Consider the following 13,674-nt stretch of genomic DNA (forward strand, 5'->3'; position numbering starts at 1 on the left):
TCCATCCCCCCGACTCCTTTCCCGAGCAAAACTACGTAGCTCAGCGACCATTGGGTGAGTTTAGACAAAGCTCTGTGGAATCGTTTTGATTTTTCCATGTAAATGCCACATTGTCGGCCTGCTCGGTCAAATCCCTGCCGCTGTTGACAGATATGTCACATTTTATTTTCTTCATCTTCAGAGCTTTTGGAATCTCTGTGAGTGCGGCATCATAGGTTTTTCGGTGGCTGCCTGTGTGGTGTTCTTCTACCGCCTCTTCGTCACCAACGACCTGATCGATCGATTTCAACAGACACACGGCCAGGGATACATCAAGCTTCAGTACGTGGCCTACTGGAACGAACTTCTGGGATACATGCTGGGGTGGTTGATCTTCATCGGGACTTTGAAGTTCCTGAAACTTCTCAAATTCAACCGACGTATCGGTCTCCTCTCCAGCACCATCAAGACCTGCTCCACGGACCTGTTCTACTTTGCCATCCTCTTCTGCGTGTTCTTCTTCGCCTTCTCCATCGCCTTCTACCTCGTCCTGAACACGCAAGTGTACAATTACTCGGACTTCATCTACACCTGCGAGACCTTGGTCAGTACCATCCTGGGGAAGTTCCACTTCAAGGAGTTGGCAGACGCCAATCGCACCCTTGGCCCCATTCTCTTCTTCCTCTTCATGGGCACCATCACCTTCATCCTGGTCAACATGTTTCTGACCATCATCAACGAGGCCTTCAGTAACGTCAAGCGGGACATCTCCAAGCAGTCCAACGAATACGAGGTGGTCGACTTCATGGTCTACAGGCTCAAGTCCTTCTTCGGGGTCTCGACCAAATCGAACGTGGTGGAAGAGAAAGAATCGCCCAAGGAGGGCAAGCAGAAGACCGATATGACTCCCATGGACGAGTTTCCAGACAAAGTCAACCAACTGCTCAACTCCATCTCGAGCGTCTACTTTGATCAGGAGAAATTTGAAGACGTCATGAAGAGCATGGAGAAACCCCGCAAGGGACGTTCCAGAGCGTTTATCAGCAACTGAAAGTCTTCTCTTAGTTTTTGTAGTTCTATATAACAGTATAGGTTATCTAGATTGTAGAGTGGTTACAATATTACATTTAAAACTTCAACTTTCTACTGACTTTTTATCTGTGATGTTAGAATCAAATAGTTTTACAGAATGACAATGACATCAATTGTAGTTTTAATATTCAATCGAATTTATCATCCGAGGTATGAACTTCCTACTCCTCATGGTTAGTTAGTAATATTTTTATGATTAACAGTTTTGTGTCTGGTAGGTCAACTGATGATAGTGTCTGGAGGAGGTAGTAGAATGAGATACATAGACAAACAGTCATTCCATGCAGTGTTCTAAAGAAAGTCAATTAGGAGTGAGAGGTTTAGTTAGGTTTCAGGAATCATGCTATGATGAATATACATTGACAGTATCATATATGAACATATTCTAAGCTTCTTGTAATCAAGAAGCCATCTTTGAATCAACAATCGGTGTTTAAGTCAAGAATCAATGTTTGATTCAGCAATCAGTGTTTGATTCAAGAATCATGCTATGATGAAGACACATTGACAGTATCATATATAAACATATTGTAAGCTTCTTGTAATCATGAATCTGAGTTTGATTCAACTTTTTGTCAATAAAATAACTGTAAAGTTGAAGAGATTTCAGTCCTGATGGGATATCACTCTACCATCATCTTTTGTAGGGCACCAGAAAATTCCACCAATTTGTGGGGGGGGGGGGGGTTATTTCTCTGACCTGTAAAGTATAATGACAAATACCAATGTTAATATTGGTTTCTTTTGACCTGTTACCAGAAATGCAGGGAGCAAATATGTCATGTTATTTGACTTTTGATATCCTAGTTTATATATCTCGTGATTTTTGTGAAATAATGGAATTCTCATTTCTTTTCATAAATTAGAACTTTGCACCCCAGAAGGGAAACTTTTAGAAACTATATAGCTTTAATACTGGTATGGGATTTGACATGGACTAGCATATCAGCTAGAATGAAAATTTTGAATAAATATTTTGACATCAATTGATGTGTTAGCGTTAAAACATTGTCGATTGGATAGAGGAAGCATAGCCCGCTGTAGAATTCTTTCTTCTCGTGGGATGATCTTCAACGATCGTGGATGATCGTCAAGCCTATTTAAAGTCATCTGTATAATGGCAGTATTTAAATCATCCATGTACTGCATGATATAGAATAGTGACATATTTCTGTTGACATAGCTTGAAATATATTAGATTTTAATGTTTGAGTGGGGCATGAAATGCAGTGCTTGGATTTATATGTTCTGTTGAATTTTAATGTCACTTTCATGGCAGTATACTTAAAAATATTCCATCGATGTAATGACATAAAATGTAAACATTCTTTGCATAAATTTAAATATTTTAAACATATGGTTTTAATGGAAAAGGAATCACAGTTTTTGGCATTGCTTTGTTCTGTTGGAAGGATTTTGAAAACCTGGCAAATGAAATTTCCGCATTTTAAGTGCTTCAAACGGCAGTTTATTTCATTTACGGAGTCACTTAGAATGTAAACCTTTTTTCCCTTTTACTTGAAATTGAAAAGTTTTAGGTTAAAATGTTTTTAATGGAAAATGAAACACATGCCTCAGAACTCATTGCTCTAATGGGGTAATCTCGAAAACTGTGAAATATAACAACGGCCTTGTGTTTGAAAGTCCTAATAATCATATTCCATGGAAAACCAACCATAAAAAAAAAAACGATTTTATCTCTCTCTCTCTCCACCTCTCACACACTCTCTCTCTCAGTTACCATATTTGATCTTTCCATTTTAATGTTTGTTATAAATTCGAATTTAATAGATGTTTTGTAGTTGAATCATCATGTTTTTTTTTTTTTTAAATTTTACGTCCTCTGTTTTAGTTCAAGTCATCAATTTTTGCATCAATTAAAGGAAATGAAGAAAAAACGGAGAAAAAATATAAAAATATATAAAATGTTGATGAAACAAGAAGCAACCCCCACATTTTGTCAATTAGATAATCCACCCGATGCGTCATGTAATCTAAAATCCATTTGAGCTAATCCTCGTCTATGTATAGCCGTTAAGCGTCATAAATATACGCGCTCTCTCTATACCGATTAACAGTCCTTGAAATTAACTGCTTGCTTATATCCAATATTAGTGACAAATCCATATATAAACTTAATGCTTGCATACGTACCTGGCCATCTTTAAATATAAAGGTAACAATTTTAGTCGGTGGGAGAGGAAAAGTGGGTAGGTAAGCTGAGTGTTTGAAAATATTTCTGAGACGAGTCAACAAATTTTTTGCCTCAGTGGATGTTCTTAGGCAGGGGGTAGGAGTTGGGGGGGGGGGTGGGGGCACGTGCCCCACTTTTTTTCCAAAATAGCAAATGTGCCCTACTGGCAAATAAAATGTGCCCCTTTGATGAAGAACTGTCTTTTGGATATCTTAAGCCTTTGTTAATTTTAATATTTTTTTCAAAATTATTCACGTGCACCATAATAGTATTGACAGCATACTAACACATCATGTATATTGAAGTTAATATGGCCGGTGTGTAGACATCGGTTTATAGCATAACGAGTGGTGGTTTTAAAGTGCCCCTCTGATGTTGTGCCCCCCACTTTTTGGAAGCTTCCTACCCCCTGTTCCTAGGCAGTCTGTGAGTGTTCATATGTCATAGTCCAAGAAAGAAGGGACAAAAATAAATACTTGGTCATGTTTCTTTAGCTGTTCTGGTTTTCAAAATGTCAGGTTTTAAATTATGCTAAATATCGAAAATGCACTTGGGAATCCTACTTACGATCACAAGTAACCGCTTCTGGTCCCAAATGACTGCAGAATATTTTTCTTTGAAAAGCCAACTTTATTTAAAAAATAATATTCCCGAAAATTTCCCCCCAACTGTCATTCCACGAAATACAATATATAGTAGTATATACACGCTTAGATGAAAAAATGATGCTATATGTTGCAATTTTTGAAACAATATCGAAGAATTCTCGACTGTTTAGGTTGTACGGCATAAACAAGTCATAAATTAATGCTCAATACGCTAGGATGTCTAAAATATTCTGACGGGGTGGGGGGGGGGGGAATAACCGCTTTCATTTCTACCAAGCTATAATATTCATGAAACTTGTTTTCGTTGCGATTATTCAAATCAAGTTATAATTTTTTTTTTTGCGGCGATTCCGTTTAATTTCTTTATCTATCTTCTTTATAGGTCGACTATTATAACCTAACAATAAATCAATATTTTCATACAATACAAATGATATCCTGCAATGCTACCATACAATGCTATTCAACAATACCAGATTACAATGTAATCATATCAATACTTTTACACCAATGTTATCATACAGTACTAACTAGGCCTAAAATTACAAAATGCCAGCATGCAATGCTTTATTATTCAATTCTATAGTTCAATGCTATGATACAATGCTATAATACAATACTACCATACAATGCTATCGTACAAAGCTATTGTACAATGCTATAATACAATGGTATCATACAAAGCTATAATACAATGCTATGATACAGTGCTATAATACGATAGTATCATAGAATGATACAATACAATGCTATGATACAATGCTATAATACAATATTATCATACAATGCTATATCATACAATGCTATCCCACAATGCTATATCATACAGTGCTACAATACTATACTATATCATACAGTATTATCATACTATGCTATATCATACAGTGCTACCATACAATGCTATCATACAATGCTTATATACAATGCTATATCATACAGTGCTATATCATACAGTACTATCATATAATGCTATCATATAATGCTATATCATTCAGTGCTATCATACAATGCTATATCATACAGTGCTGTCATACAATGCTATAGCACACAGTGTTATCATACAATGCTATATCATACAGTGCTACCATACAATGCTATATCACACAGTGCTATACAATAATATACAATGCAATTATTGTCAGCATATAATTCCTATTAAACAATACAACAGTCTTATATTGATGATGTCGCTCAGTTTCACATTACGTATATACTACTATGATCTCTTCCCGCCTCTCAAATTGGTATTGTTTCTCATTTGTTCCCTTGTCGTTTTATTTTTATTTTTAAGTGGGTTAATTTTATTCAAAATGATTTTCGATGAAGCAAAGATCATAAAGACGGCACCATCATAAATCTATAGCCATATACCGCAGATATAATATTTAATGCCAAAACACTTTACCGGCACATCTTCTAGTCTAAAGAGCTGACTTTTAAATTTTAATAATTTGCATACGAAACGCGGAGAACGATCAATTAGGGCTTGGAATCTGTGTGAGGTTAAAGATAAACTGTGTTCATGTATTATTAAAAGCTACAACCGGCAAAGCTGTTACTGATTTTACATCTTACTTGATAGATTTTAGAATTTTAAATTAAATAAATTCGCTTAAGACGACAGTTCTTCCTCTAATGGATATGACCTCGCCTAAAAGCTTTTCAAGAAAAAAATATGAATTAATTTCGACTATTTTATTTTACGTTTAAAACAACTTTACCATAATCGTTCTTATATATCGTTTACAAGTAGTATTGTTTCTTGGATTTCCCCTTAATTTTACCCTCGCAATATCATGATGTCATTTTCCACATATATCCAAGTTTCGCAATGCTGAGAAATTGTTTTATAATGATAATTCTACGACTACTACTACTAATAATACCAATACTACTACTAATAATAATACAAGTAAACTAATAATACTACTAATAATAATACAAGTAATAACACTACTAACACTACTACTACTACTACTACTGCTACTACTACTACTACTGCTTCTGCTACTGCTACTACTACTACTACTGCTTCTGCTACTGCTACTGCTACTACTACTGTACTACTACTACTAATAATAATAATAATAATAATGATAATAATAATAATAGTATTATAATCATAATAATAATCATCATCATCATCATCATCATCATCATCATCATCATCATATACTGGCAAGCTCGTTAAATTACACGTTTTGGTTTCATGATTCTTTTATGAACAATAAAATGGCAAGGACATTTTATTGTAAGAGAAGAGCAAAAATAAAAACAGACCAAAGTAGTTAGGTTTTAAAAGCCAGACAGCATAAAGAGGGACGAGGAGGGATATTGGAAGGGAACGATAGAAGGGACGGGTAGTAATGGGGGGGGGACAACAATGTTAAGAGGAGATATTAAACATAATTAATTAATCTGAACCAGAAGAACATGCGGTATATTATGTATGGACCAAAGCAGGTTAATTTATGTATAGTATATTACTGTACGTAATAATGGGAGTTTAGACTGTCATCATTGTGCATGATTGTAAGATAATGTATGATGTTAAATTATACCGCAATCCGAATATATACTGCTATTGGCAAAGTTATTCGCTACCGTACTGATGGTAATTCTAACAAACTTGAGGTTGAATTGTAACATAATATTACTATGTTGTTAAGGGTTTTGAGGAGTGTTAGCTCAGTGGTTAACGCCGGTGCCTTTCAATCATAAGGTCCCGAGTTCGAGTTACTCCAAGATCAATGTACGTCTTCCAGTTACAGAGTTGTTGACAATTGACAATTCATAATCATGGACGTTAAATATGAATCTAAGAGACTGACTTCGGTCAGCTTGCGGTTTTGATAAGCCAATGAGGTTTCTTCGCGAGTTCCTGCTTGCAGTAGGATCTAAAATACATACATATAAGTGTAGACCGATGTTAGTTGTAATGTATATGAGCGTTAATGTTTCCGATGTAAATTCTAATACGCAAATGTCAATTTTAACATACTTATATCTTAATCAAGAATACTTTAACTGCATGTGACTGAAGTTTATTCTATATACAATTCTGATGTCAATTTTAACACACTGGTGAGATAATTGCAACAAAAACATTGTTCCTGATATATATTCTAACATGCTGATGTCAACAATAACATACTTAAATGATAATTCAATCATACAGGTGTCGCTGAAATTTATTGTAACACAACTGTAACAGACTGGCTAATTAGTTCGTAGAAAATAGTGCTCAAAGAATCTTATTGTAACGTACTGATATCAGTTGCAACATACTTGATAATGCAAAAGTATAATCATGTTGATCCTTACATAGTAATGTAACCGATACGTATCCTAACATAATGACGTCACCTGTGACATACTTGTGTGAATAATAGTGTTACTAATGATTATTCTAACACTGATGTCAATTCTAATATACTTAAATTAATTCAAACGTGAATTCAAATTGATATAACTGATACGTCTCCTAACATACTGACGTCGACTATAACATACTTATGTGAACAATAGTATTGCATACTTCTGTTTGGTCGACCACGAGTCCTTTACTGACGTTTTAACATACTTATAATATCAAACGATACTATCGATTGTAACATACATAGCCATATGTTACTGTTTTTTTAACATGGACTAAATAAACTTTGATTTTCCCACTACTATACTAAACGTGCATAGAATGGCGCTCACGGATAAAGTCTTTGTATAGTCAACGAATTTAATTTCTTTCATGCAACGAATGAAATTTTACAATTTTATAGCATAGATACGAATGACGTGGCTAATTTATTCAAAAGTACCAGTATATATTTTCCTCCTGTCTTTTTTTCTGTTAATCTTTCTAGAAAAATGGTTAAAAATGGCATTTTTTGTTATGTTAAATTTTTCATAAATTTCCTTTATTTGAGTTTAAGCATCAAATGAACTCCACGATTAGGAAATTGTAAATAAATAACTGGTGTAGATCGGCAGTTGATAGATTAAATATGTATGTGACTATATGGAATCACTTAAATCTACCCCAGAGACAAGACAAGCATTAAAACGAAATTTCGGGAGGGAATTTTGTGATAATTTATTTAACATATCATTACAAAATAAAAATAAAAGACAATTTCATTGGTTGGTATTTCTGATTGCATAAGGTGGACTACAGATGACATCAACATTTCAACAATTAAGACATGAAATCTGAATGAGATATTTATATTGACTGGGATAAAGAAAAGGGAATTTCATTGTTGATATTTCAGTCGTCGGGTGATGTCAAAATCAAGTGATGTGTTTACGGAAGTAGTATAGCTACTTGACTACTTGTTTACCCTTAAGAACAAAACAAAACAACAACAAAACAATTGTTAATACAAACAAAGGCGTGATAAACAAGTTTACACCGCCAAGGGGTATATGTTTTTTTGTGTGATGAATATATTCTCGTGATTTTGATATTCTCCTTTTAACCTTCCAAAAAAGGTACAAATTATCAAATTATTTCCCCGTATTATCTATATGAACAGGATGTGTTTTTCTTAAATAATTTAGATTTTTTTTCAATTTCCTTCAAAATATAACGATATGGCAATATGCACTATATGCATTAAAAGTCAAATAACAGCAATATGCTTTTTATTTGGTTAATGGATTTTATTCTTTTATCTTTTAGCAGTAAAATTGTAAAATATTTTTCATGTCTTTCATGTTCTTGTTCACTTAACCGTTGGGCGTTTTCCGCAAAGCTGTTTGGAGAAGAGGAAACGACATACCCCCCTGTGCCTCATCGGTTACGTCACCATGTTCTCTTTCCTGCCATATAGATGAGAAACCGTTATCAAAATGTTTAAAAAGTAGTAAAAGTAATCGAAGAAAAAAATGAAATTGAAAAGCGAAAATGGGACAAGAGAATAAACTTCGTTAATAAGTAAAAAGTAACCTTGTTTCGTCGATTCCCGCCTTTTATATATATTCACAGACATATATAAATAGAACTCTTTCTGCGCTGGTATGGTTTCTTGGCTCTGTGTTTGATACTAAAAGGTGAAAGTTTTTATAAAGTTATTAGTTCTTGTTGTTTGCTTTTGTTATTGCTGTTGTAGTTTGTTTTGTCATAACCAAACTAATAGCTTACATTTTCACACTAGGTGTATACCTTTCTCTGTCTGTCATGATTGTTGCATGTTACAGAGACATTTACTTTTCTGTGTTAGGTTAAACTGGATAGGCCTGTCATAGCAACCAGGGACCTTATCAGTCCGTTCCATAACCTTTCAATGTTTTGTATCAAAACAACGGACCTTATGTATCTAAATGCAAAGATTTTTTCTAAGTTAAAATCTCAAACTTAATCGCTCGATAGTGCGATTCTGCTTCAACACGCCGGCAGCCATCTTCTTATAAATGGACGGTTGATGAAAGAGGCGCGTCACAGGAATGGGTTTTCCTTTTTTTTTGGTCTACAGCCAAAGCAGGTATTTTGGCGTTCCACAGGCCGGGTAGTAGCCGCAGAGTAGATAGCTCCACGGGGACCCTTGATATCAATCTTTACCCTTTGCGGAAGAATCTCAGTCGAAAGTGATTGAAAAAGTCGTTATAAGGCAATTTACAAATGAAATGAGAATCATTTAATGGAACATAACCAGAATAGGTAAATAGGACAGTGATGGCAAGATTGAAGGCAAGCCAGCTTAAGGATGTAGGTAACCGAATTTCGTGACAGATTTTTGGGCAGTTAAATTCAAATTAAAACAAGTGAAATGAGATAATACCACAGGTCATTGTATATACCGTTGGGAGGAAAAGCTTATCAGCCTTATTGGTAGTATATATATACTCACTTACTTGTTTCATCAATAACAGAAGAAGAAAAATTCGAAGGAGAAGGAGAAAGAGAAAAGTAAAACGAGAGAGGAAAAAAAGGAGAGAAGGATAGATAGAAAGAAAGAAAGTGTTCTTTAGTAAATTGCTTCCAGAGATAACCAGATTTCATCAAAATTCATTGATCATTCTAGGGTATCCGGATACCAAAAAGAAGGGGGAAAAAAGAGAAGATGATACAATTAAATGATATAAGACAAAAACAAAGAGAAAGAGAGAGGAAAATAATACGAATAAAAAGTCAATTTAAAAAACGGCTACAGCAGGAAGTTTGAAAATTTCATTTGCTATACTCTTTTTTTCTCCTGTCTGTCAAAAAAAGGCAGAAAAATTTGTTACGCAGGAAATTTCTATTTCGTGACCTTTTCACCATCTCCCTATTTTTTATTTTTACTTTTTTTTTATATATAGGACGAACAATTTTTTTTTTGTTATTCTATATTTTTTCATTCATTCAGGAAACCACTTATCCTGATCATTGCATGCGTTGGAAATTTCCCTTCTTGTCTTTTACACATCTTTATTCTGCACACTTAACTAATATTCAAATTTCATGTCACTTCGTTTCTGGTTTTTGCCTGAAATGCGCGTAATAAAATAGGTCCTCTTTCTTCTCTTCTTTTAAATCTACTGCCCCCCCCCCTTCCCTCCTCACCACAACCACAAAACGGCCTATTTTTCATCAAGAATTATTTAAACATAAAATGAGAAGCTGTTGATCAAATATCACATTCTACATTCTCGTCATACACAAAGTAACTTACGGTTGTCTGCGATCGTTATAACCCATATGTCATATTTTCCCCTCTCCCCTGTCGTCAGATATATGCTCGGTTAACCTTCTACGCAACGAGTTTGCTGGAGTCGGTATAAAATGCCCCCGATCATGAAAGATATGAGTATTCACAATTCATTGCACACGTCATCTTATTTCACGTTCCACTACCGCTACCAACTTCCCCCCTACACACAAAACTAAATGCTCGCCGAAGTGAATTGAAAGTGAAACTTAAGTGTATACAGGCAAATTAATAATCGGCCTCGTAAAACATTCCTTCCGCTTGTCAGGTCTCCGGGAATATTCAGCAGGAATCTCTTCGGGTTATCTGGCTAAAACTTTTCAGGTCTTTCCTCACTCACTCACTCTCTCTCTTACTCTCTTTATATTGGCGAGTGAAAAAACGGCAACAAAAAACAGAAAAGTCAAGCTCAAAAGTTGCCCGAAGCTACGAAAGTAAAGTAGCTTAGGCTAATGTAATGTCTGATAGGTTGTAAACAGCCCTGTAATGCTCTATCCTTTATTTGATTGATTTGAATAAATTGTGCAGATTTTCTGCCATGTATATCACCCTAGGCATGGTTCGATTTTAGTTATCTATCCCCGACGAACAAAGCGGTGCAAGTCAGTCAAATGGGGCTTTAAGACAGGGTAACGACAGAAAAGAACTAGTAGGTGCATACATAAACTGTCTAAATGTCTTCGATTTTTTTTTTTTTTTTGCAGGCGTATTATGTCATCGATAACTTAATTAATCTATTTAAATTGATTTGTGTAAGTCTCTTCAGCACAACTCTATATTCAGTGAAGTGTGTAAGCGGGCGGGGGATATTTAATCTACCGACAGTTATACTGTGTATGTAACTGTGTGCGATAGGAAACGTACAGGCAAACATGAATATATATATATATATATATATATATATATATATATATATATATATATATATATATATATATATATATATATATGTCAGGACGATTAAAAGGGTCATTTTCATAGGAAATTTAGACGAAACTAAAACAATGGATATTATATATTGATATTAATAATGGTCAGTGTATTTAGGTATATAAATTTCTTGGGAGAGCTTTTTTTCGAAAGCTTTGCCACTAAGCTACTAATATTATAGGTTTAGAAATGTCTTGTCACGTGTTTAGAGTCCCTTCTCCAGACTCACGAATTCGAATGGAACTTTTTTTCTAATCGAATTTAGCTCTTTTGTGAAATAGCTTAAAAGGTGTCCATTTCTAGGATTAGTATATAGTCTCCTATTGTTGCTAGCGAAACGAAATACCACTTTTTTACACTTTTAAGTGCTATTTCTCTATTTTCGGTGAAAGTTGGCTATTGTTTTTTTTTATTATAAACCACAAGGGACACTGTGTTGAAAATCAGAAAGGGGGAAGAGCCGGGACACAGACATGGAACGCGTGTACCCCCCCCCCCTCCACCCCAATCTTTCGTAACTATAGAGATACCCATTTTGGCACACAACCCCCTGCCCATCGAAGTTCGCGTATACCCCCCCACCCCTTATAACACGATTTAAAATTATTACGCCGGCCTTAAAGAAGGCCGTGGAATACATTAACTAGCCGATTTGAATATGGCCATACCTTTATGTTATGTGATTTCACTGCTAAATGTTTTTTTTTTTTTTATAGCAATTCATTAGATAGATACAGGGACCTGATTTGCATATTCTAAAACAAACTGTTCACATATATAGTCCTGTTGACAAATACTTCATTTTTGGAGCTAAAAAATTTACTATACATCTCTGCTAGAATAGAATAGCTTCTACAGCCAGCACTGTTCATACTCTGCTGATATTGTACATCTTCATATCCAGGTAGCGTGTGTGACTTTACAGTATCACCTACAAGGTTGTAAATGTGGAAAGCGCCACCAGTTTAACTGTTCAAGTTGATATCATTGAGGCTTATTGTGTATATATACCAAAAGAAGCGATGGGCAATGAGAAGTCATCATTAATTTCATTTTGGATGTTGCACAGACGGTATATATATATATATATATATATATATATATATATATATATATATATATATATATATATATATATATATATATATATATATATATTGCTTCTAAAGTATCTGTGTGTTTGTTCAATGTTGCATTGATATCCATATTATGCTATTTAGCTATTTAACGACTTTTCAAACATTCACATGCACGCGTCGCGGGGTTGGCCTGAACGTCTGCCAAGGAAGGAAACCATAAATTTTTGGCTCATTATTTTCGCGCCTAAATGTTTGACTTATTAAGTTGACGTGTGACATATTGCCAGTGAGTGTTGTCACTGAGAGCATATATCATTTCACGCCATCCTGACAGATTGGTTATATGAAAATACATACTCATTTGGCTATTTAACAATTTAAATTGTGTAACCAGAGACGCACGAAGTTAGAGGGTCGTTAAAACCAGCGCAGTGTATCGGTAAACACATCTCTTAAACACCTGAGCACTCGGAAACAGGAGCTCTCCCAAAGGAATTGAAAAGTCTGACTTAGGCAACAAATTACCCGGGATGGACACGCTTAATCCGGTCGTTGATGGCTTGGAAACCTTCAGAATCAAAATAAAACAAATGGTTCCAACATTATTTGCTTCTCAAAAAAGAGAGAGAGAGAGAGAGGATGGAGAGAGAAAGGAAGAAAAGAGAAAGAGAAAAAAAGTAGGAAAGAAAGAAAGTTTTTTTACCAATTGAAATGCGTCAGTGGAAATTTAATAAGAATGATTGTTGGAGCGTTGTGGTGGAGTGATATCTGAGATGCGAGAAAGTCCCGGTGGAGATAAGAAACGGTTGGAAAAAATGTTACTAATATGGCTCCTGTTTATGTTATGAAAATATGACTTTATTGCATTTAAAGGGACATGAAATTTTCAGTTGTGAAAACTACTGAAAAAGTCCAATTGCAATAAAATGGTCTTAACTAATCAAGTCCCTACTAATCTTTGGATTTACAAACATTTCTTTCCCTCCGTTTGCATTTACGTTAACCTTTTTTTGGATTGAAAAATTTTTATTTATAGATTTTTATATATATAGATTTCTATATCGACAAAGGAATCTTTTGAGCAATAAAAAAAAAATCTGTAA

The 13,674-nt window shown here is 34.7% G+C and overlaps 1 protein-coding gene across 1 annotated transcript in view; it reads left to right on the forward strand.

The window, feature by feature from the left end:
• LOC139959742 (polycystin family receptor for egg jelly-like) overlaps window positions 1–2,689 on the forward strand; it is a 47,921-nt gene extending 45,232 nt beyond the window's left edge. The window contains exon 42 of the mRNA XM_071957567.1: window positions 182–2,689. Coding sequence (XP_071813668.1) covers window positions 182–1,030 — 849 coding nt within the window. The 3' untranslated portion in view covers window positions 1,031–2,689. The remainder of the gene's footprint in view (window positions 1–181) is intronic.
• The last annotated feature ends 10,985 nt before the right edge of the window (window positions 2,690–13,674 follow it).

This window comes from Apostichopus japonicus, chromosome 19 (genome assembly GCF_037975245.1).
Source record: "Apostichopus japonicus isolate 1M-3 chromosome 19, ASM3797524v1, whole genome shotgun sequence".
NCBI classification, from domain to species: Eukaryota; Metazoa; Echinodermata; class Holothuroidea; order Aspidochirotida; family Stichopodidae; genus Apostichopus; species Apostichopus japonicus.